Consider the following 22,549-nt stretch of genomic DNA (forward strand, 5'->3'; position numbering starts at 1 on the left):
ATAGTAAAACGAGTATTTTACAAATTCATATACTAGCTACGTACAATCTGTTGGTCTGGCTAATTAACCTCGTAACTTTTTCACTAACACCTGAAGAGTACTAATTTTTCCATGCAAACCTAATAAATTTTGTGTAAATAACCTTACTAAAATATCAAGCAATGATAAGAGTTATTGGCTCTACTTATATTTTTTTTCTTTTTTCTGGTTACGACCTTTATATTGTAATCTTATAATTTTTTTCCACTCTATAAATATAACTTCACACCTTTGTTAGGAAAAACAATTTACTCTTTAATTTACGTGAATGGATGGCATCAGGACAAACGGGGCCTGGCTAGCTAGTAGGAATAGCTAGCAAGCTCAGCTCACAGTGTATATGAAGCACGGCGTGAGTGAAGATGACAAACCAGCTGCTGCTCTGTTATTGTTATCTCTTCATTATTTAATTACGAATACTTCTCCGTCCTTGTTTGTTTCCAGGAAGAAAATAATAATTGAAATGAAATGAAAAGGGATAAACATTGGACTTTAGAAGATGCGAATGTGACGACACTGGGTGTGCAGAGCCAAGCGAAGCCAGTACTGCAGCTGAGTGTGCCGTACAGCCAAGCAGCAGGTCAGATCTGTGGATATGTTTTTCTATAATTTAAAGCTGCATGTACGACACGTACATTACCAACGTGTTGCACACCTGCTGGCTGCGTACGTGTGCTGCTGATTCCCCGGCCTAAATAAAGTGCATCTCTAAATCCTTCCTTACTTCCTTTGGTCATCTGCATAGTATAAGAGCTACTAGCACTACCTCTGTGGAGTTATTAAGTAAATTTCTAGCACTGATAAGCTGCTGATAACTTGCATGTTCTCAATTAAATGATGGAAAGTTGAACGGTGATTTACACGTGCGTTCCAAATAATAACAATTTAATTTTTCCACTTAATTAGTAAGAAAATCTTGTGTTCAGGAGCGAGGGCCTCACTCCCTAGCACGCAAAACAAAGCAGCGTTTAGCGTATGATTAATTAAGTATTAGCTAAAATAAATTTTAAAAATAGATTAATATGATTTTTTAAAAATAACTTTCATCATTTAGTAGTTTGAAAAGCGTGCGCGTGAAAAAGGGTGAGGTGAGTTGGTTAAATGGAGATAAGAATTCGGCCTAAATCGCTACAGCTATTCTTTTTCTACCTAGCTAGCTAATCCCTTAGTCCCATAATATAAGAAATTTTGATATTTTGATTGCACTGTTTGACCACTCGTCTTATTAAAAGAATTACAAATATAAAAAACAAAAAAGTTGTGCTTAAAGTACATTGGATAATAAAGTAAGTCAAAAAAATAGATAATAATTTTCAATTTTTTTTAATAAGATGAATGATCAAACAGTATAAGCAAAATGTAAAATCCCTTATAATTTTATATTATAAGACGGAGGGAGTAGATCATCATCATAGCCTCATAGGTGGGTTAGTTTCTTGGCCATAACTCTAGCTAGCTGGCACCAGTGCATATATATATAATTTACATTTATATTTTGCTCGGAGCCTCCATAGGAGTAGCTGGGTAGGTACAATAGCAAGTTGTAAACCAGCCATAATCACATATCGAGAAGAAAAGAGAAGAGAGAGAAGAAAGCGGGCTACAGATTTATAGTCGGCTGCAACACGGACTCCAAAACATTATGTGTGTATGGGAGGTAGGACTGGGTATTAATGGTATAGTGTATTTTTATAAGTAACTATTGTATAAATGGGCTATTAGATTAGTTATAGATGATTTGGAGCCAACAGTTGGCTATACTATTGGACTTGGACTTGCTCTAATGCTTAGGGGTGAATCTGCTTAATACTTTTATTTTATAATGGAAATAATTTACATCTTATAATGGATCTGGGCACACTGTTTACCAAATCTTTTTTTTAGCATTTCATGGAGGAAATGTTGAAAGCAAAAAGGCGTATCGCCAAACACACTGTGCGGCATGACAACCAAAGAGAAAGAGTGTTGGATTGTCTTACTTTTATGGAAAAACAACAATGTTTTCCCCCTAATTAATATTTTTTTGCGAGATTATCTTTTGTTAATACTATACATATGAACATAATATATAAATATAAACATAACTGTACGTGAAAATGATTATATATAGTGCGATCACATATATATGCAGGTGGCAGCGAGACGAGCGGGCGAATATCTTGGCCGATCATGAGATGAGACAGCCCGGTCGATGTCGCCGATCGATCGTGTTTGTGTGAAAGAAACTTCACCTGAAAACTATGGCAGTATAGTAGGGCGTAGCGATTGCCAATTGGGCGGCCAAGTTACGTTACGTTGTCAGTTAGCGGAGAGGAGCAGACGGTTTGCGCATCCATCGTCCATCGATCGATCGATGAGAGGCGTTTGGAAAGAAAAACCAGCAAACCGCCGTACGTATGTATCAACGGACAACCGCGCGCGCGGCGGGCGGTTTCGATCACTTGCCACTATCTCTGGCTTCTGGCGAAGCTTGCGTTGGCTGCTTGTGCTATATATATAGCCAATTCGATCAGCCACTTTAATTTCACTGTACTAGTCTCCATCATCTATATATTCATCGATCCATCTGTTCCAACAACCACTTCAATTCCTTCTTTTCTGCTTCTTTTGGAATATATACGTACGTCTTGCTATATATTCTGCTTAATTAATTGCCACCGCTATATACTCTACTTGTATATATACTTGTATCAGAGACGATCGATCGAGATGCATGCATGCACCTGCCTGCGGTATGCTATACTAGATACCAAGTCAATCGTCGTATGCAGATGTCACTAGCTACTCCATCCATTTCACAATGTAAGTTACTTTAGCATTTTCCACATTCATATTGATGTTATGAATATATATATATATATATATATATATATATAGATTCATTGACATCAATATGAATGTAGAAAATGCTAGAGTGACTTACATTGTGAAACGAAGGAAGTACTACAGATCCTCTCATCTCAAACAGTCTGTAACATAACTAAATTTTACGGACCGTCATAGTGAGTACATCTAAAACATGCTAAGAAAAGGTCGATTGAGTATTATAGCTGCTTGCCACCGTATACTCTCTACTTGCATATATACTTGTATCAGAGACTATCGAGATGCATGCACCTGTGCCTTCCTGCCCATGCGGTATGCTACGGTAGATACCAATAAGCCAATATCGTCGTATGCAGATGTATATACTGCACCACCGTGCATGTAATGTACGTACGTGTAGTACCTCTCATTACTCTTACTTTTTCACCGTTCAACGGTAAAGAAGTGCCCTGATCAAATTTTACTAAGAGAAAGTAAAAAACGATTTCAACAAATATAATTATTGAGACATTGACGTATATGGGTAGTCTAACTTATGTAATTCTTTTATAAATACTCTAAATATAGCAAAGTCATACGTATAAATTGATCAAATACTGACTCTGGTCTTGAGCTCAGCTATTAAAGTGTGATGAAAAAAATCAAATCAGTGAAAGCTGCATGTCGTAATCTTGAGTCATTGGTTATGCAACTGTTCGCTAATTTTGGATGGAGATTCACAAATAGAATTCAATAATTTTTGTGATCTTTTATGCTGTGTGAGTTTTTATTAGTTTGTGTGTGCTTTTGTTTATTCAGGTGTGAGTTTTTGTTGAGTTGGTATAATAATTGACTGTATCTCTTTCAGCAAATGCCGGGATTAAATTTCATTATCTAAAAAATAAATTGATTAAATGTGCATCATAGTATATTAATAAAGAAGTTTTTTTCTTTTTTTTAAAAGTTTCTTTTCACATATGTATATATATGCATTGCGCTAGGATTTTTTTGGTGGTTCAGGGTCATTGGGACCACCCCTGAATCCGCCTATGTATTGAGATGATTACACCATACAGTATAGACAAACATGATTTTAATTACATCATCCAAATTAAATCATGTATATCGGATTGGCAGTCAGTATTGCACTGTAAACTAGCAACAAATATGACATATTACCTAAGTTGCCCACTCGTAACGTACATCATTCCTCCATGTCCATGGCACCTCAAGCGACCTCTATTGGGGTACTATCCACACATGGTTGGCTGTAAAATAGTCGCCTGGCCAAGTTAGGCCTCACTTGTTGGGGCCGCTGGCTTCAGCAACTCGCGTGTTATTCGTTAACACGTTTTTCTAAATGATGTGTTTTGTATAAACTTCTCATGAATAATTAAACAAATCTATTTTTAAGTTTATAACTAATGCTCGATTAATCATGCGCTAATAATTTGTTTCTTTTTTGAACGCAAACTGCTATACAGTCGTACAGCCGATTTAAACTCAGACATAAACTGGGAATTAATTAACTCGAATTTAAACTGAAGATGAATACCGCAGGTAGGAAGCGAGATTAAATTAAATAATCACCGAAAGATATGTATAGTACGTAAGAGTAGCCAATGAAACCAATCAAGCGATTGATCGATCGATCGACCGACTTGCGCTAGTTCGCTGCACTTTACGTGCGTACGCCATATATACGAATAATTCACCGTTAAATGAATCATCAGGATATACAGATGCAATGCATCGACGATACTAGTGCCCAGATGTCACTTGTTCCTCGTCCACAGCGAATTCAAGACTACTACTAGTATTCACATGCTAGCTACGAGTACTTGAACTACTTACGTTGACCTCACAATACAATTCATGGAGTAATAAGTACTCCATCCATCCCAAAATATTTGACGCCGTTAATTTTTTTAAAAATGCTTGTCCGTTCATCTTATTAAAAAAAATTAAGTAGTTATTAATTATTTTTCTATCATTTAATTTATTGTTAAATATATATATTTTTATGTATATATATAGTTTTACACATTTCATAAAAGTTTTTAAATAAAATGAACGATCAAACATGTTTAAAAAAGTCAACGGCGTTAAACATTTAGAGAAGGAGGTATTACTAGTTAAGTAACATATCCGGCCTGTGCCCGAAAAATATTTCTTTTCTTCCAAATGGACCGTCCATCGATCGATCGGTCGGTGCATGGAGTAATCTATACGTCCTGCGCATGAAATTATGGACGTGTCTTCTTCGCCGTATTCAACTCGTAGCTGCTACCAAAACCATCATGTTTAAGACCGGCCGGTCAACACTCTGACGGTTACCTCAAATGAAAAAAAAAAACTCTCTGACGGTGCAATATTATTATACTGGCTGCATACATCTCAAGTCCAAGTAAAGCCGTATCGAAAATCCCATCTTAATCAATATTATTACGTATGGACCGTTCCATACTATTGACAAGGTGCGCGCGATGTATTTATTATCTTGATGATCGGATATATTTTTTTTACGAATGCGCAAAATCCTGATGATCCGGATAGATTGTGCACTGGCATAAAGCATATCAATTACAACTTCACCGTGATGCCAAATTAAAAGAGATTTATATTTTCATGAAATATATAACTGAAGGTCTTCACAATTAAGTCCTCTTGATACGACCCCTCAGAACACTTACTTTGTCCGGCTACATTTACAACATATTTCCCATCCTTCGTATTGTTCAGAAGGTGAAACTTCAGCCATATATATTCTTACCAGCACTGACTATTGAAACTGAAACAAAAAGGTCTACTGAACTTTTTTTTTTTTTGTCTTGGAACAGAAGAAGGGCCCAATTCTTTACTAGATGATCTGATGATGAAAAGAACTGTTTCCATCGATCAGCATGCCACCGACTAATTCTAAGATGCCTCCAGCATCATTCGATCTGGAAAGCCATAAACAAGGTGTTACTCATATTATATCACGATTCACAAGGTTTGGAGAAATTAGTCCTGTTTTATGGTTTGGACAAATTAACACAAAAACTTGTCAACATGCACAACAGGAAGCCGATCGAAACCCTGTGTCTTTTCCCACTAAAAATGTTTATCAGAAAACCCACTAGGATAGATAATGCAGTTTTACTAGCTTGCTTAGTCGTAGTGTTTTGCAGCAAACAAATGCTATGCAAGTCAACAAGATGGAGATCGAGCAAGAAGTACAAGAGAAACGGTGAGCTCTGAAAGCAATAAATCTAACCAAACAAGCCGTGATCAACAGTATAAGAACAACATGGAGACCTGAAAAATGAGGCAAAAACAATCATTGGCCAGTGCTGAAAGCCATACAAGTCAATCCAAATTAAAAGCTGAAGGTATATATCATTGACACGCTAATTCACTGTGTTAGAACAAGGAAGGATCCGATCGACTTCATTGTTTTTGTTATGAAAATATATGCGTAACGAATATACGAATTTTACGTGGAAAACCCTTACGGGAAAAAACCATGGGCGTAGACCGGTAATGATCACTATAGATGAATTGATACAAACGCGGAGGACATATTGGACTACACACCCTCCCCGTGCGGCTTATAAGCGATATATATAGGAGATATCGAGGAGTACTAGTGGGTAAAGACTTAGAGTCATACTAGGGAACTAATCCTAATAGTTAAGTTCTATTAGTAAACTTATCTGAATATATTGTGGAACCAAAATTCGGATCACATATTTAACAATTTTTGTGATAATATGGAGCACCAATAGAGTTTTATGCAGCGAAATAGTATTAATTATTATTCCTTACTATAGTGAAAAGTAACTAATTAATTTTGTTAGATACACCAACTGTAACTAACACATTTCAAGAATGTGTAGTGAATTCATGTATATACTGAGAAACACTCAGGGGGTTTTTCGGCTAGCTCCACAAGATGGTGGGATAGCCGGTCTGGGTTCGAAGCCTCACCCCTTCTAATTAATTGATATTAGGTCCTTTCCTACTATATATTTACTTTTTTTTAATTCATGCATATACTGTACTGGAGGTAATTCTAATTGAAGTGAGCAACTAATGCAATACTAGCATTTTACTGTAAAGTGTAAACCTGATTAGAAGCTAAGCTAGTGAGGGAAGTTGTTAATGCGCAATCTGATGATCGCAGCAGAAAGATAAGAGCACGGTATGGATAAGAAAGGAAAGAAAGAGAGTTGGTACCGAATTGAATTCCGATGTGGTCCGTCCTTGTACTCCCTCATCTCCTCTGCATCGATCGATGGATCTCCCTGAGCTTGTCCGGCGGAGGGGATGAGGATGGGCCACCAAACTTGGGCCTTGGTTTGAGGTTAGAATGGTTGGGCTAATTTAGGCCTGGAAAGAGCTGAGGTTTGTGGGTCTAAAATAATTCATGGGCCAAAACGGAAAGATAATTTGTCTCTATATCCAACTTTAGTTAAATTAATTTACACAGCACCAACAACCTTTTCAACTTAATTTCTCATGGAATTGGTTGTCCTTGTCTGCTGCTTGGAGTGTACTCCAGTCCAGTATGCAATTCAGGCTCGCTAAGTGCTGGACCTCGTACATCTTTTGCTTTAACACCAGCACACCGAACCAAACTAATCAAATGATATCACGACGATTTGCTTCGTAACTTCAACAATTAATGATCTGTGCTAATTAACTACATCCACAAAATTAAGTTGTGCCTTTTGAATGCAACAGTGTCGCATGCATAGACACATACGTACTCTGCCAGCTGCGTGCAAACTGATCGAATGTGTGTGTGGAACATACTCCTCCACTCCACTGTAGTAATCCAGTATACTCCACTTAGTAGCGAGGGACATATATATCACATGCTAATTAAGCAATGAGTTAGTTTGTATAGCGCTCGATCCATATCCATTCGATCAGTCTAGTACAGCTAACAATTAATTAAAGAGCACGTAAACACGCGGAACGGAATGATGGCTTAGAAGACCGATCGATCGCGACTTAGTTTCGGTCATTTAATTTATGGTAGCTACTACGTACCCTAACCACCTAGCAAGCCATATATACCAGCTAATCTTGTATGGAGTACTAGCTAACTCTCTCAGTCATCACCACTAGTCGATCTACAGGACAGCAACTAACTGTTAGAAAACGATAAGCGAACAAACGATAAAAAACAATAGATCAATCACAGAAGACATAAGATTTAACGTGGAAAACCCTTTCAAAACAGGAGAGAAAAAAACACGAGCGCCAGCCAGCAAAATATCTTCACTATATCTGGAGTGAGGTTATATCGCCGCACGGCGGCTTACAAGAGGTATATATCTGGTGGAACCCTAAAAGGGATGACGATCCGTTTCGCGGGGGCTCCACCCCCGCACCCCCGAGCGTCCCCAGGTGGCCTTTATTAAGTGCAAATAAATTTGGATCACAACTCAACACTAACAGTCTAGCTAACATAACACAACACGCAGCTCTGCATGCCTTCCATCCTGCACTGATTGCGACAATTGAGCGAGGTAGAGTTCTCTCCCTTTCCTTTACCAAGCTAGGTATCGGACGGAGCTCAACGTACGAGAATAATATTGGTGGTGGATTGAGAGCGAGCTCAAGAATGATCGATGGCTGTGTGGGAGCTCGATAGATGATGGTGCTTAATTCCCAGTTGACGTACGGTTGGATCTATATATAGCACCGACCAAGCGTGAGGAGGAGCTACAGCCTACAGGCCAGGGACACAGCAGGCTGCCACACATGAGCTCGCCGGTGATGGCCACAAAGCTAAGGAGAGGGAGAGACAGAAAGAGAAAAAATATGAAATCCAGATCGAGGGGTATTTTGATCGGCTCGCGCGCTAAGAAAAAGAAATGCAAAAATTCATTTAATGATCAAGAAGAAACGGTGTTGTAACGTGTTGACGCCCTTCTTATAATAATGAAGTTTTAACGAAACCCGGCCTATCTGTGAGATGGCGTTTCAGCAAACCTCACTTTTAACAATATATATAGCATAGCAGAATATACCAATTATTTTCTCCTTTCATTTCGATTAGGATTGCAGGTGAATTAATTGGTGATCGAATGCAATATCTCGATCATACGGATGGACGGTTGCTGTGTGCGCTAGCTAGCTGTGCACAGACCACAGTACAGGCAGGCGGGCAGATACTAGACAGACAGGCAATTTTGGTTATGGTTTTCCGCCGATCGAATCAAATTAAACCACCTTATATAATTTCCTCGTTTAATTTCATGTGCAATAGTATACTAGTAGGCCGATCGACTGAATATATTCAACGGAGTGAGTACTTATTTCATTTATAAAGTGAGGAAGAAATTAAAAGAAGGAGAGGTACTCCAGCGGCCAGCGAGCAAGTGTATCTCTGGTGCTGCACGCACGCACGACACTGTTTAATTAATGCACCTCCCTCGCAACCGAAATGCGAGTGCATCCTTGAACGATCGCCTGGCCTGTTTAATTTGCTCCATCACTGAATGGCACACCAACAGCTTGATATAGCCAGGAAAGTTGACTTACTGCTGTCTGCTGGTGAGGTGGGATCATCCATGACTTATCTGATCACACACGATACTGCAGGTTCTTTTAGTGTGTAAGCACACGTTTTCTTTTAGAAAAGGAAGAACATCGTCATAATATTTGAGAAAATGAAGAGCTAGCTAGGAAACATCCAGTTGGAGGATGAGGAACCTGATCAAATTGTGCATGGGCATTACTCCAGCATCGTCAGTCTACCAGGCACAGTGCCGTCTAGGGGCAACAAAGCACGGGCTTCGATTCACTGATTCGGAAAACATGGACGCCAGGGAAATACAAATTCTGCACGTGGTTGGTCGTTCAAAATATGGTTTAGACTTGGGATCGGCTCGCAACCAGAGAATGACAAAATGTCACTAACCTCTTTGCTGTAGAGAAGTCAAAATGACTCTCCACCTCTTGGCCAATTGCATATACACGAAAAGAAAAGAATATGAAACCCGGTAACCACTTGGATGGCCTATCATCAGCTCGATCTTGAGCTTTGGGAAGCAACCCAAAAAGGGCAAGACTAATGAGAGACACTAGTAAACATGACAAGTGTTTCAAAATGGGAATTGCGCACTTTAATCCTCCTCGTCGTTTGGGTGATCTGAAATGAGAGGAAGCGATGAATCTCACTACAAGAGAACGGAATTTTGGTGACTGCCCCTCACTGTCACGAAATGGCACAAGACTGACACTAAGATTTTTCGTGAGAACGTACCGTCACGAAACACCCATCACACTTGGTTGGTCACGAAATCTAATGTTCCGTGACGGGAAGCTGTCACAAGTCACCTTGTGACTGTCTAGCAATCACCAAAAGACAATTCCATCATTTTCCCTATTTTGGTCATTTTTCCCGACAGTCGTTCCTTAGCTGTAAGGAAAAGTTTTTCGTGAAGGCAATAGCAATCACAAAACATTATTCTTTGACTGATTTTGGCTGTTAGAAAATACCTTTGGTGACTGGGTTGCCATCACAAAATAGATCCACAAATGGGTGTATAATTAATACGTCAATACTTAATCTACAACGGTAATAGATGTAAGAAAGTAGCATGCCACAAGATCATGCATGTCCACAATCAATTTTCAAGTAAAAAAACATATCATCATTTAACACCCATTCATGCGCACCCACATCCATAAGTGTGTATAGGTCTCAACAAAATATTGTATAAGACAAACAACAATATTGAAGTGAATAGTAATTCCATAGAAATCACGGCCCAGTGGCCTTTCACTAGAAGCAAAAACACAATCCTATTGACATGTATGACTCTTCCTATGTTCTGTATTCTTCATCCTCTGTTTCACACTCTTCTTCCTCTTCTTCCTATGTTCTGTATTCATCCTCTGTTTCACACTCTTCTTCCTCTATTTCATACTCTTCAGACCCCTCAGAACAGTCCACATCTAATTTAGAATTCTTTAAATGAAATAAGCAGATGAGAGAAAACAAACAATTAGTCATCGGTACATATGGTAAAGCATAAGTAATATTGCTTATAGGCCACAGTCATATTGAAGCATGCTAAAAGATTAAGAACTGGTTTTGTTAAGGGAACATTGTGCCGGCAAAAGAACTTAATTCTAGAGTCTTGTGGATACAAAATAGGGCATGCTAGACAACAAATTGAAGAAAAATGGAGATATTGCAGTATATATGTATGCTAGGTAAACCATTTAGAAAACATGCCATGCTATGTATGAAAATACTAGAAATAAATAAATGAAATGTATCTTGCAGACTTTATAATAGCATTCAATCATCCATCCATGCATTGTGAGCAACCATTGTTCACTAACAGTAAAGACATCAGTTTCACACTCTACTACAATAAATCATTAAAACAACAAATTATACATTTGTCAAAGCAAATGTACCTCTCTTTGTGACTCCCACCTTGAAAGTACCTCCTCAGGTATGTCCATTCCAAGCTTCTCATATACTGCCTATAGGCATGCAGGTTAAATTTGCTAATTGGATTTTTCTGTGAGCGGAAAAAAAAATAAATGAATCTGAGATTGATTTAGTAGTTATTACCTTTAGCATTCCACGTTGTTCTTGTATCATTCCACGCTGTTCACGTATCATTCCACGCTGTTCAGTCACTTCATGGCGAAGTTGTGCATTCTCACGCACTACAGCATTGTAAGAATTCGTAGATCCAGATATTCCAGATTTCTTATGTTTAACAGCAGCAAGAACTTCAGTTTTCTTGAAAACTCCGTTGCCCATTGCAAACCGTCCATGTTTCAGTCCACCAAAAGCTTTATATATCACATTCCCATCTAACTCACTGCTCACAGGTTGCTGCTCCTCACCATGTTCTTCGTGATAAACTTGACAGTAAGTATTCTATAAAAATGAGAAAGTAAGTGTGGTTTGTTGGTAGGATCACAGAACTACAAACACTAAGCTTAAGATAAGGAAATAATTCAACTAATGGCTTACTACATAAAGACTCTTGACTTAACTTATTAACTTGACTCTCACTTAAATGCAGCAAGGATCTATAAAATGTGATGCTGAGAACTATTTAGGAACCAACTCACAATTCTTTGTTTGACTTTCTCGCTGCGGATTTGGCCAGACCCTTTGAGTGAGGCTTTAAAGCCAGCCATTTGAACTCTGTAGGTATCCAAGCCACTTGCATTTTCTGGTCCAAGTTGATACACCTATAAGCAATGAACAACATGTGATGAAAAAAAATCAAAAGTGTTGATACTATATATGAACTATTGTCATTTATTTACCAGGTTTTGTTGTATAGTGCAGAATGGAAGAGATCCTCCCCACTGTTGAGCATAGTCTTCATTAGCAAAACGTGCATCTTGACCTTTTTTGCGCTTCTCCTTGTACTTATCTGATGTCCACCAGTGACAAAAGCACTTCCAAGCATCCACATTAATCCAATCTAATTTGCATGTCATGTACTGCTCAAAATTGAGTTCAATGGCGCTGGCATTTTTTCCTTTGATCCCTTTACCATAGTACTTCTTCACAGCATCTACACGTGCCTGGCAAATTATCTTTGGAAGTCTAGCTTGACAATAGTTGTCAATATTCTTGTCCAGCTCCTCCATATCTTCTTCTTGGGCAGTGAAGAATGACTGGAAAAAAAAGGGGGGAAATAAGTGTTTACTATATTCTGTGGTATCCCTACATAGCTATGTGAGTATTGCAGAAAGCTATGCAACCCTAATACTTGGAATGGTACCATAGTAGATTGAACTTCTAACACTTTTTTTTAGCAATACAGTAAAAATTTTTGAGGAAAACACATACCCAGAATTCATCTTTTACTCTATCACCAGCTGTCATGCCATTATGATCCTTCTCCCCAAAGTAGTGACCCCATGACATGGCCAATCTCTTTCTTTTACGTTGTCCAGGACCTGCATATTCTTTAACCAACCCAGGATACTCTCGTCTTAAAGATGTACCAAGCACAGAACCTGTTTGTCGTTCCATCTTTGGCTTGAAATGTGTGTAAGCGAAACCCCTATATACAAGACGTCACATTAGTATATATAGTGCAATACAAATTTTATACATAACAGATAAATAAAGGGATGTAAGGAGCTACATACGCATCTCCCCTGGGAGATATCTCAATCCTCTTATAATTCCTAGGTCTTGTAAGTTGTGTTGTCCCTCTTGTATTCCTTTCCTCCTGATAAGTTCCACCTCCAGCAGCGGTAGAAATGGTAGACCCACTAACATCCCTCGAAGATGATGGTTCCCCGCGTGGATGCATAATACGACTCATCTCTGCAAACATTTTATAAATAACATTAATCACATAATTTATTCTTACTGATTATGAATACATGAAGTAAAAAGAACAATAATATGAAAGTTCATTTTCTAGGACTGAAACAATTCTTTTCATACAGAAAGTAAACATGCTGAGAATGATTTTTTTCATCATGATATAGAAAGTAAAATAAGAACAACCAAAACAGTGGCATGTCAAAATTCATTCGGATCATAAATCTCATGATTTGTCTGATCATCATTTTCATTTTCCTCCTCGCTGTTGTCCTCTTCTATATTTTGAGATTGATGATGCGGTGCTGTTGTTGCCCTTTTTTGTTGCTTCCTTAGTAGTTCAAGCTCTTTAGGGTCAGTGATTTCATCTGAACAGTCAACAACTGCAGTGCTAGCTTCTAGGTCAGCTCCAAGATCAATTATAAATTCACTGTCCAGAACACTCTCTTGAAAGAATGGCATCTCATTTGTTGTCCCATCTTGATCATTGGAATCAGGAATCACTTCAAGAGCAGGCAATCTATCCCGAGGAGTAACATGATAAACAATGCACCAGTCATGCAGATCTGTTCTTGATGAGCATGCATATGGAACGTAATAAACTTGCTTGACTTGATTTGCCATCACAAAGGGGTCAAAATTTGACAGTCTTGAGGTTTGCTTCACCTCCACCAAACCAGTATGTTCACTGCGCCTCACACCAGACGGTGTTGGGTCAAACCAGCGACAATCAAACAACACTAGCTCAAGCTGCAAACTACCTTCCCAAGACACTTTTATAATATCCTCAATGACACCATAATACTCTAAAGTATTATTATTCTCATCTACACTACTCACACAAACACCAGTATTGATAGTGGTCAGTGCTGCTCTTTTTCCCTCATACTTTTCTGATCTGAATCTATAGCCATTGATATCATAGCATCCATAAGAAGTAACCCTCCTACGAAATCCATAGGACATTTGGCACAATGCAAAATCAACATTACTTGGCCCCATGCACTGCAATAAGGGATTTTTGTTATCAGTCTAATGTGTTTTTAAACTAAACAAATCTAGATTACTAGATTTAGTTATCACTCTAAAGTATAAGAATTTGAAGAAAATTACTAGATTTTTGAACCAGTCAAAAAAATTAGGCCCTTCATTGGAGCCACGCACTCCTTTCCAACCATTTAGTCTCAAATCATCAATTTGCTTCTGAGTAGGTCTCCCTCGGCCTTTCCACTCTTGTTGTTCAAAATTCCTACATTGTAATTGCAGCATTAATATATGAAACCAAGCAACTAGCAAAGTACACTCCAATGATTCAACTAGCTGGACTAAATATACTTACTTAAATATATCATCCATTTCGTGCATGTTTGTCATGATGTACAAATAGGCTGCTTTGTACTCTTTATCAGTTAGGTCACGAGGCCCTTGGGGACAAAAAGGTCGTCCAGGCTTGGTCTCCCATGATGTATTGTTGTGTCCTTTCGAAATGCATTTGATTGATTTCAAAACTCGTGATCAGTTGGAAGGAAACACCGATGGCAATCAAACCAGCAGCTTTTCCCTCCATTATTGAGCCGGAATGCCTTTGATTCACACAAACATGTTGGACATGCTAAGTTACCATTGGTGCTCCAACCCACAAAATCACCATAGGCACGAAAATCATGGACTGACCAAAGATATGCTGCCTTCATAGTGAAGTTTTCCTTCTTCGAAGCATCCCATGTTGTCACACCAACCCATATATCAAGTAACTCATCCACCAAAGGTTCCAATAAAGAACTCAAGTTCTTTCCAGGATGTTGAGGACCAGGGATAACAAGGGCAAGCATTATGTTCTCTGGTTTCATGCAAATACCTGGTGGGAGATTATATGGTACCATAAACACAGAATATGTTGCAGCATTCATGTTGAATGGTGTGAATCCATCTATAGCTAGACCAAGTCTAACATTCCTAGGATCTTGTGCAAAATTAGAAAAATCTCTATCAAATTGAGCCCATGCTTCACTATCTGATGGGTGCATCATCACATTTGGCTTATGTGGAGGGTGTTCTTTGTGCCATCGCATTAGGACTGCTATCTCCTCATTACTATACATCCTTTGCAACCTGGGTGTGATAGGGAGATACCTTAGCACTTTACGTGGAACTTTGCTATGCTCATTCTCATATCAAGAAGTTTTGCAAAAATCACATATAACTTTCTCAGCGTTGTCTTTGTAGTAAAGCATGCAATTGTTGTAGCACACATCAATTTTTTCATATGGCATCCCAAGGCCAGCAAGAGTTTTCTTTGAACGGTAGAAATTATCATCCAATTTTGACCCAGAAGGGAGGAGCTCATGGATCAATTGCATCACATCATCATAGCATGCTGCTGGCATGTTGTACTATGACTTGATGGCAAGAAGACGAGATATGGTAGATAAACAGGAGTGTGTTGTCTGACTATGTACTTTCTCATCTGCACTAGCAACCATTCTGTAGAAAGCTTGGGCAGAGGCTGTTGGCTCTTCCTCAGAAAGCTCATAGTCACCGGCTATGTCAACCAACATGTCGTCCATCCGATCCAATTCATCAAATTTCTCATTTTCTGCTGAAGTTGTAGCTTGATCTTCTTGACCAATAGAACACTCACCATGTTCTGACCAGTTCATGTAATTCTCTTTGAAACCCTCACGACACAAATGCATCTCAACCATTTGCCTTTTGTGTGAAACATAGTTTCGGCACAAGGAGCATGGGCACTTAATTTTTCCACTAACAACAACATTTGGCATGGAAAAAGCATAATCCAAAAAATCCTTAGTTTGCTGTACCCACTCATCAGTTGGTGCACGACCACGTTTCCAGCCAGTATACATCCACTCACGGTTATTTGCCATATTGTGGTTCTGTATGTTCCATCATATAAAAGTTATTTCGTGTGTTTAAACTAACTATCTAGTTTTATTGCAACGACACACTATATAATATGAGAAGAATTCAGAACCTAAACATCTATGCATTAACATCTGAAAATAGTATGCTATTTTCATAAGCACAAAAGACTAATAAGCATAGTAGAAAATAAAATGAAAATTAAATGGCATTGTTTGACATGCACACTGAATAGCTTGCACTAATTCTGTATTGACAATTCAAAAGCTGATCCACCCATTCCAATAAAAGAAAGCCACCCTATCTAGTTAAGCCACGCACTACACAGATCTCTGAATGCTTGCATCCATTTAATAAAAAGATAGTATCAAATTACTAGTTCACACCGCATGGAAATCATTTTAAAAAGCAAGAAACAAGGCTTACAAATTGATACAACAAAACTTTCTGCATTGGCATTTCATCAAACACCTGAAGAACATCAATCACCACAAGATGTACAGAAATAATAGAGAGAAGAACAAGTACCAGAAGATTGGGGAACACCTAGCACCAATCACCGGAGAGGTGAGCAGCAGCGACGCGCATCGATCCCACGGCAAGGAGAGGAACGGCGGCGGCAGGGACGCCACCGTACAAGAGCAGCAGTGCGGCAACTTGCTGAGAGAAGAGAACACACGGGAGGCGCAGGTGAGGAGAACACGCAGCGGCTCAACCGGCGGCGCCACCGGCGACAAGCATCGCTGAAGGGGAGATCAAATCCTCTCTAGGGTTCTAAGGACAGAGAGCAGAAGAGGGGAACGGATAGCAGAATGAGGAGGAGGAGAGAGAAACAAAGCTGGACTCTTCTAAATAAACTAATCATCTATTTCTCTTTTTTTTTCAGCGTGTCATGCCAATTAAATCAATTACGGAATCAACGGTGACAGCTTTGAACGATAACAGTCACCAATATTATAAACAATACTTTTATACTTAACTGAAAAAATTTCATGTAAACTTTTGTGACTGCATAATCCATCCTGTCACCAAACAACTAAAATTTGTGATAGTGTGATACGGCTGTCACGAGAGATTTTTTTTTTGTGACTGTTCATGCATGACCATCACAAGAGGTGGGGGGCAGTCACCAAAATTCAGTTTTCTAGTAGTGATCTTAGCACAAGGAGACCATGACAGCCAACCTCTTTGATAAAATTAAGAAAGAAGCTAGGACGTACTTGGGCTCTGGCATGAGCAAAGTGATTTCGGGAGTTCTTACCAAACAGTGTATATGACTTATAAGGTGCTTTTCCCCTTTTCACATACTTAAGGGTTGTATTTTCTCCCAATATATATTTAATGAAAGAGCACAATCTTATGCTAATTAATTATAATCTAGGAAAAGAAAGAGCTAGGAAAGAGGTCACATGTTTTGTTATCCTAATGAGCAAAAAAAACACATCCTTTTGTTAAAGCTAGTATGTCCATGGGCGATCCTAGATGCATGATACGTACATACTCGTAGAGTCAAGGAGTAGCAATGAACTGGTGGCTACAGAAGAGGAGATTTACAATTGGTTGAATGGCGATTTTGAATGGTGGATGTGCAGATGCGTCGTCCATATATGCATGATCACGTGGAAGTGGAGACTGGCCAGTGGGTAATTTAAGTGTATACGTGGCCACCTTAATTACATGGTGTGCTACCTACTGGCTTAAGCTCCAGGTGGCCCGACTGATGCTGATGGGCACAAAATTAAGTGTATAAGCTTTTACTCCAGTTGATGATAAGTAATTATTAAGAGTAAGAAATAGTTAATTAAACATTTAGAGAGAGAGAGAGGGAAGAATCATTAAAGAAGCAGTTAAGCGGATGGATCGGTATAGGTTAGTGATCGAATGATCCAACGGGTAGAATTAATCGAAGGAAGGAAGGGCGATGAATCGGCCAACTAACTGATATCTGCCCGTCATCCTCCCAACTAACAACGGCCGCAGCCCGCAGGCAGGTTGATCGATGAGAGTCGAGAGTCGTCGTACGTCTTGTTGATTAGTATTTTTTTCTCATTCAATTCGCGTTGAGGCTATTCTTCTCTTGTATGGATGGTTTGGTTTGTTGGCGGCCACAGCACAGCGCAGCTTAGCTTAGCTACATAACACACCCTTTGAATGAAGCAACAAGCTAGTAGAATTGAAGACACCTCCGAATCCGGCCGGCTCCAATTCCGATTCCAACCCCCACATCCCCATCCGTCCATCCCTCGATTCCGACTCGATCGGCCCAATTCCGTGCTCTCTCTTTGTTTCTTTCTAGATACTCTCTCTCAGAGAGGCAGAGTACAAGTGTATATATAAGGTTGCTGGAGTTGGATGGGTTTGTGCAAAGTGCAATAGGCCGCTTTATCATCATCTATCTCTTCTTCCAGTTCCAGCTCTCTCTCTCTCGTCTTATTGTTGGTCGTTGACAAGTTTTGGTTGGGCATGAGGATGAGGGAGAGCAACGAGGAGGAGAAGAAGAGCGTGTGCGTGATGGACGCGTCCGGCCCGCTCGGCCACGCCCTCGTCGCCCGTCTCCTCCGCCGAGGCTACACCGTCCACGCCGCCACCTACCCCCACCACCACCACCATCCAGAAGAAGAGTACCAGCAGCACCCCCGCCTGAAGCTGTTCCGCGCCGACCCCTTGGACTACCACGCCATCGCCGACGCCGTCCATGGCTGCTCCGGCCTCTTCGCCATCTTCAACACCCCTTCCTCCTCGCAATCGCAATCGCACTCCTGCTTCCTAGTACGTCTTTCTCTCTCTCTCTCTCTCCTCCTGTTCGATCGATTTAGCTCTACATACAAAATCATGCATCAAACCAAGCCTTTTCATTTTTTTTACTTACTTGTGCATATGTACATACATACATAAATCTGAGGATGATGATACTACGCAATCCTTAACAACTCAAGGTCAAGGATAGTACTACTAGTAGATGCATGATACTGGAAGAGAGCATGGCTAGGTTGGCACCGATCGAGCCGGCCATTAATTTGGCATGTCAAGTACAGTAGAGATGAGATGGTGCTGAGCTGGGTCTGCTGCCCTTTCATTAATGGGCAATGGCGCGCCTCATATCATCATCATCATCATCTATCTAGCTCCTTCTTCCTCCTTCCAGTTCCACAGTTCTAGTTCCAGCTAGCTGGCTCCGAGAAGAGGATGACCGATGCCACTAATAACTGCACCTACCAACCAGCCTTTCCGCGTCAATCAATTAATGCCCCTGCCCTGCTTTGCATGTACACACTGCTCCTCCGGCGAACTACCGGCCGGAGTAGGAGCATGAGAATGACTTGGCTTGATTATGTATTATGTTAATCCTAACTGATTGAATTTACCAAAAAAAAAAAAAAAAAAACAGGATGAGGAGGAGGGTATGGTGGAGGCGGAGGTGCGAGCGGCGCACAACATTCTGGAGGCGTGCGCGCAGACGGACACCATGGAGAGGGTGGTCTTCAACTCCTCCGTCACCGCCGTCGTGTGGAGGCCTCAGCCGGAGGAGGACGATGACGCTGCCTTGCAATTGGACGAGAACACCTGGAGCGACCTCACCTTCTGCAGAAGATTCAAGGCACGTGTGCTCCCTTTTCCTCCTCCATCTACCTTTCTTTTTATTTTCAATTATTAATAATACTCTACTGTACTAGTAGTACTTTTCTTTATTAGTATTACTGTATTATTATTCCACTCAAAATCTGCAATTCACTTGATTCGCATCATGCCGATCCTTTTATTATTATATTCTATCATATATGCGTGTCGTCACTGATCGATTCGATCAACTAGTGGCACAGCAGTACACCGCTCATTGATAACGCAATGGCAAATTAGTAATATTGGTACGGCAGTAGCGCTGGTCCAAGTAGCTGAACAAACTAGTTATTGCATGCACCACCCAACAACAACAAATATTACCGAGTACTACACTATACTCAAGTCGTTTAGAATAATATTTAAGTTAAATCTTACGAATATAAATCATAAATAACTTTCAATTTATTGAGTTTAAAAATATAAAAATTATATAAATAGATTTGTCTTGAAAAATACTTTCATCAAAGTATACATATATCACTTTCAATAAATATTTTTATAAAAATAAGCAAAGTTGTGTTTTGGAGACCATATCGCTGTCAAAAACAATTTTCCTTTACAAGTACGGAGGGAGTACTTACTACTTACTCTACTCATCAATATACTCCCTCCGTCCCATAATATAAGGAATTTTGAGTTTTTGTTTGCACTCTCTGATCACTCGTCTTATTCAAAAAAAAAAATGGAATTATTATTTATTTTTTTGTGACTTGCTTTATTATCCAAAGTACTTTAAGCACAACTTTTCGTTTTTTATATTTGCACAAATTTTTTTTGAATAAGACAAGTGGTCAAATAATGCAAGTAAAAACTTAAAATTCCTTATATTATGGGACAGAGGGAGTACTACACTACTCCCTCCGTCCCAAAATAAGTGCAGTTTTACACTATTCACGTTCAACGTTTGACCGTTCGTCTTATTTGAAAATTTTATATGATTAGTATTTTTATTGCTACTAGATGATAAAACATGAATAGTACTTTATGTGTGACTAAATATTTTTAAATTTTTCATAAATTTTTTAAATAAGACAGACGGTCAAATGTTGGGCACGGATATCTACGGCTGCACTTATTTTGGGACGGAGGTAGTACGTACTTGTACTATACCATATGGCCGGTCAATTCTACTCAGCTCAACCATATATGGCCTGGCTGGGTGGCTGGCCGGCCGGTACCTTTCGCCATCACCAGAGCCACTAGTACATGAGTGACTACACCTTAATATTTAATCACTTCCCTTTTCGCCACCAATCCTCCTAGTGCTTGTATTAGTAGTACAAAAGTGTGCAAGCAATTCAATTTCGCTCAAACAAAGATCACCGAGATATATAGGGTCATCTTAAACATCAAGGCTTTCCCTCTTACCAACCTCCCTCCCTCTTTGTATCGCAAACACTAAAAGCAAAGCCTATCTAGAAGCAAGCATGCAAAGCAGCAGGTTCAACAACAAACCAAACCAAACCAAACCCTTGAGAGTAAAAGCAACAAGAAGCTGCTACTACTAGCTAGTGTGGGTGGCTTCTGAATATGTCAACTCTTGCTTCGCCTGATAAGTGGAGTACAATCCAGGCGTCCAAGAGAAGAATTGGCAAGTCTTGACCGCAACAAAAGGTCCTCTTTCATTCCCAAACCAGCTGAGAGTGTGTGGCTGCGCCAAGAAGAAGAAGAGAAGAGGATGGACACGCATACGCATACGCATGCACGTCGAATGAATGAGTGCGACTCTTGAGCTGTTGGGATTAGGACACCTACGGAAAACGATCACACGTATCCCAGCCCACCCTTTTTCTGCTTCTCTTCATTATTATAATCACCTACTCCTTTGTTTACTAGATACGATATTCCTACATAAAAAAAAAAAGAGGTAGTATCAGACTCCTTTAATAATTTACTTGTTCATTGGATCATGAAATTGACAGCCATCCAAGTAGCGGATTATAGCTTATTGATGAATTGTGTTAGGAAGAAGAAGAATTGCACAGTGAGCGAGAGTGACATTGTGTGTAAATCAATTGCAGCTGTGGCACGCTCTGGCCAAGACGCTATCGGAGAGGACGGCGTGGGCCCTGGCAATGGACAGAGGAGTAGACATGGTGGCCATCAACGCCGGCCTGCTCACCGGCCCCGGCCTCACCGCCGGCCACCCTTACCTCAAGGGTGCACCCGACATGTACGACCACGGCGTCCTCGTCACCGTCGACGTCGACTTCCTCGCCGACGCCCACATCGCCGCCTACGAGTGCCCCACCGCCTACGGCCGCTACCTCTGCTTCAACAACGCCATCTGCCGCCCGGAGGACGCCGCCAAGCTCGCCCAGATGCTCATCTCCGCCGCCGCCGCGCCGCGACCCCCTGCGCCGCCGAGGTTCCTTCATCGTCTTCCTCTTCTTCGTCATTTAGATTAGATTAATTAATTAATTAATATGAATTAGTATCAATTGATTAATATGGACCTTTTTATTTGTTTGCAAATTGCAGTGATGAGCTCAAGGTGATCCCACAGAGGATCCACACAAAGAAGCTCAACAAACTCATGCTGGACTTCACCAGTGGCGTATACGGGGACATAAATTAAATTAAACTAGGGGATTTGCCTTCCTTTATTTTATATATCACACGTGCAACTAGACATGTACTACTCCTCTTGTATCTTCTTCTATTTCTTTTATTCTTTCTCCTCTAAAGGGAGGGAAATTTGGTTTGGTCAAATGTACATGTTGTACATGGCCAAGCTGCCACATGTATTCCATTCTTACAGAGGGTAAGATCATTTCAATGATTACTTATATACCAACAAACAAAATCCCTAGGTGATCAAACACTAGGAAAATATATTTGCAGCTGTGTTAACTCTCTATGCAAAGCCATTTGTGATGT

General features: G+C 39.9%; 1 protein-coding gene across 1 annotated transcript; it reads left to right on the forward strand.

The window, feature by feature from the left end:
- Positions 1–18,073: 18,073 nt before the first annotated feature.
- LOC127752577 (cinnamoyl-CoA reductase-like SNL6) lies at positions 18,074–22,529 on the forward strand. The gene is made up of 4 exons (XM_052277988.1): positions 18,074–18,817; positions 19,437–19,646; positions 21,691–22,037; positions 22,151–22,529. The coding sequence occupies exons 1-4, from the start codon at positions 18,512–18,514 to the stop codon at positions 22,245–22,247; spliced, it is 960 nt and encodes a 319-aa protein (XP_052133948.1). The 5' UTR covers positions 18,074–18,511; the 3' UTR covers positions 22,248–22,529.
- The last annotated feature ends 20 nt before the right edge of the window (positions 22,530–22,549 follow it).

The sequence above is a fragment of the Oryza glaberrima genome, chromosome 10, assembly GCF_000147395.1.
Source record: "Oryza glaberrima chromosome 10, OglaRS2, whole genome shotgun sequence".
In the NCBI taxonomy this organism is placed as follows: domain Eukaryota; kingdom Viridiplantae; phylum Streptophyta; class Magnoliopsida; order Poales; family Poaceae; genus Oryza; species Oryza glaberrima.

Excerpts from the sequence above, each read along its gene's own strand:
- LOC127752577 (XM_052277988.1), top strand. The coding sequence starts at position 18,512 with ATGAGGATGAGGGAGAGCAACGAGGAGGAGAAGAAGAGCGTGTGCGTG. Across the intron at positions 18,818-19,436 it reads AATCGCACTCCTGCTTCCTA|GATGAGGAGGAGGGTATGGT; the intron begins GTACGTCTTTCT and ends AAAAAAAAACAG. Across the intron at positions 22,038-22,150 it reads CGACCCCCTGCGCCGCCGAG|TGATGAGCTCAAGGTGATCC; the intron begins GTTCCTTCATCG and ends TGCAAATTGCAG.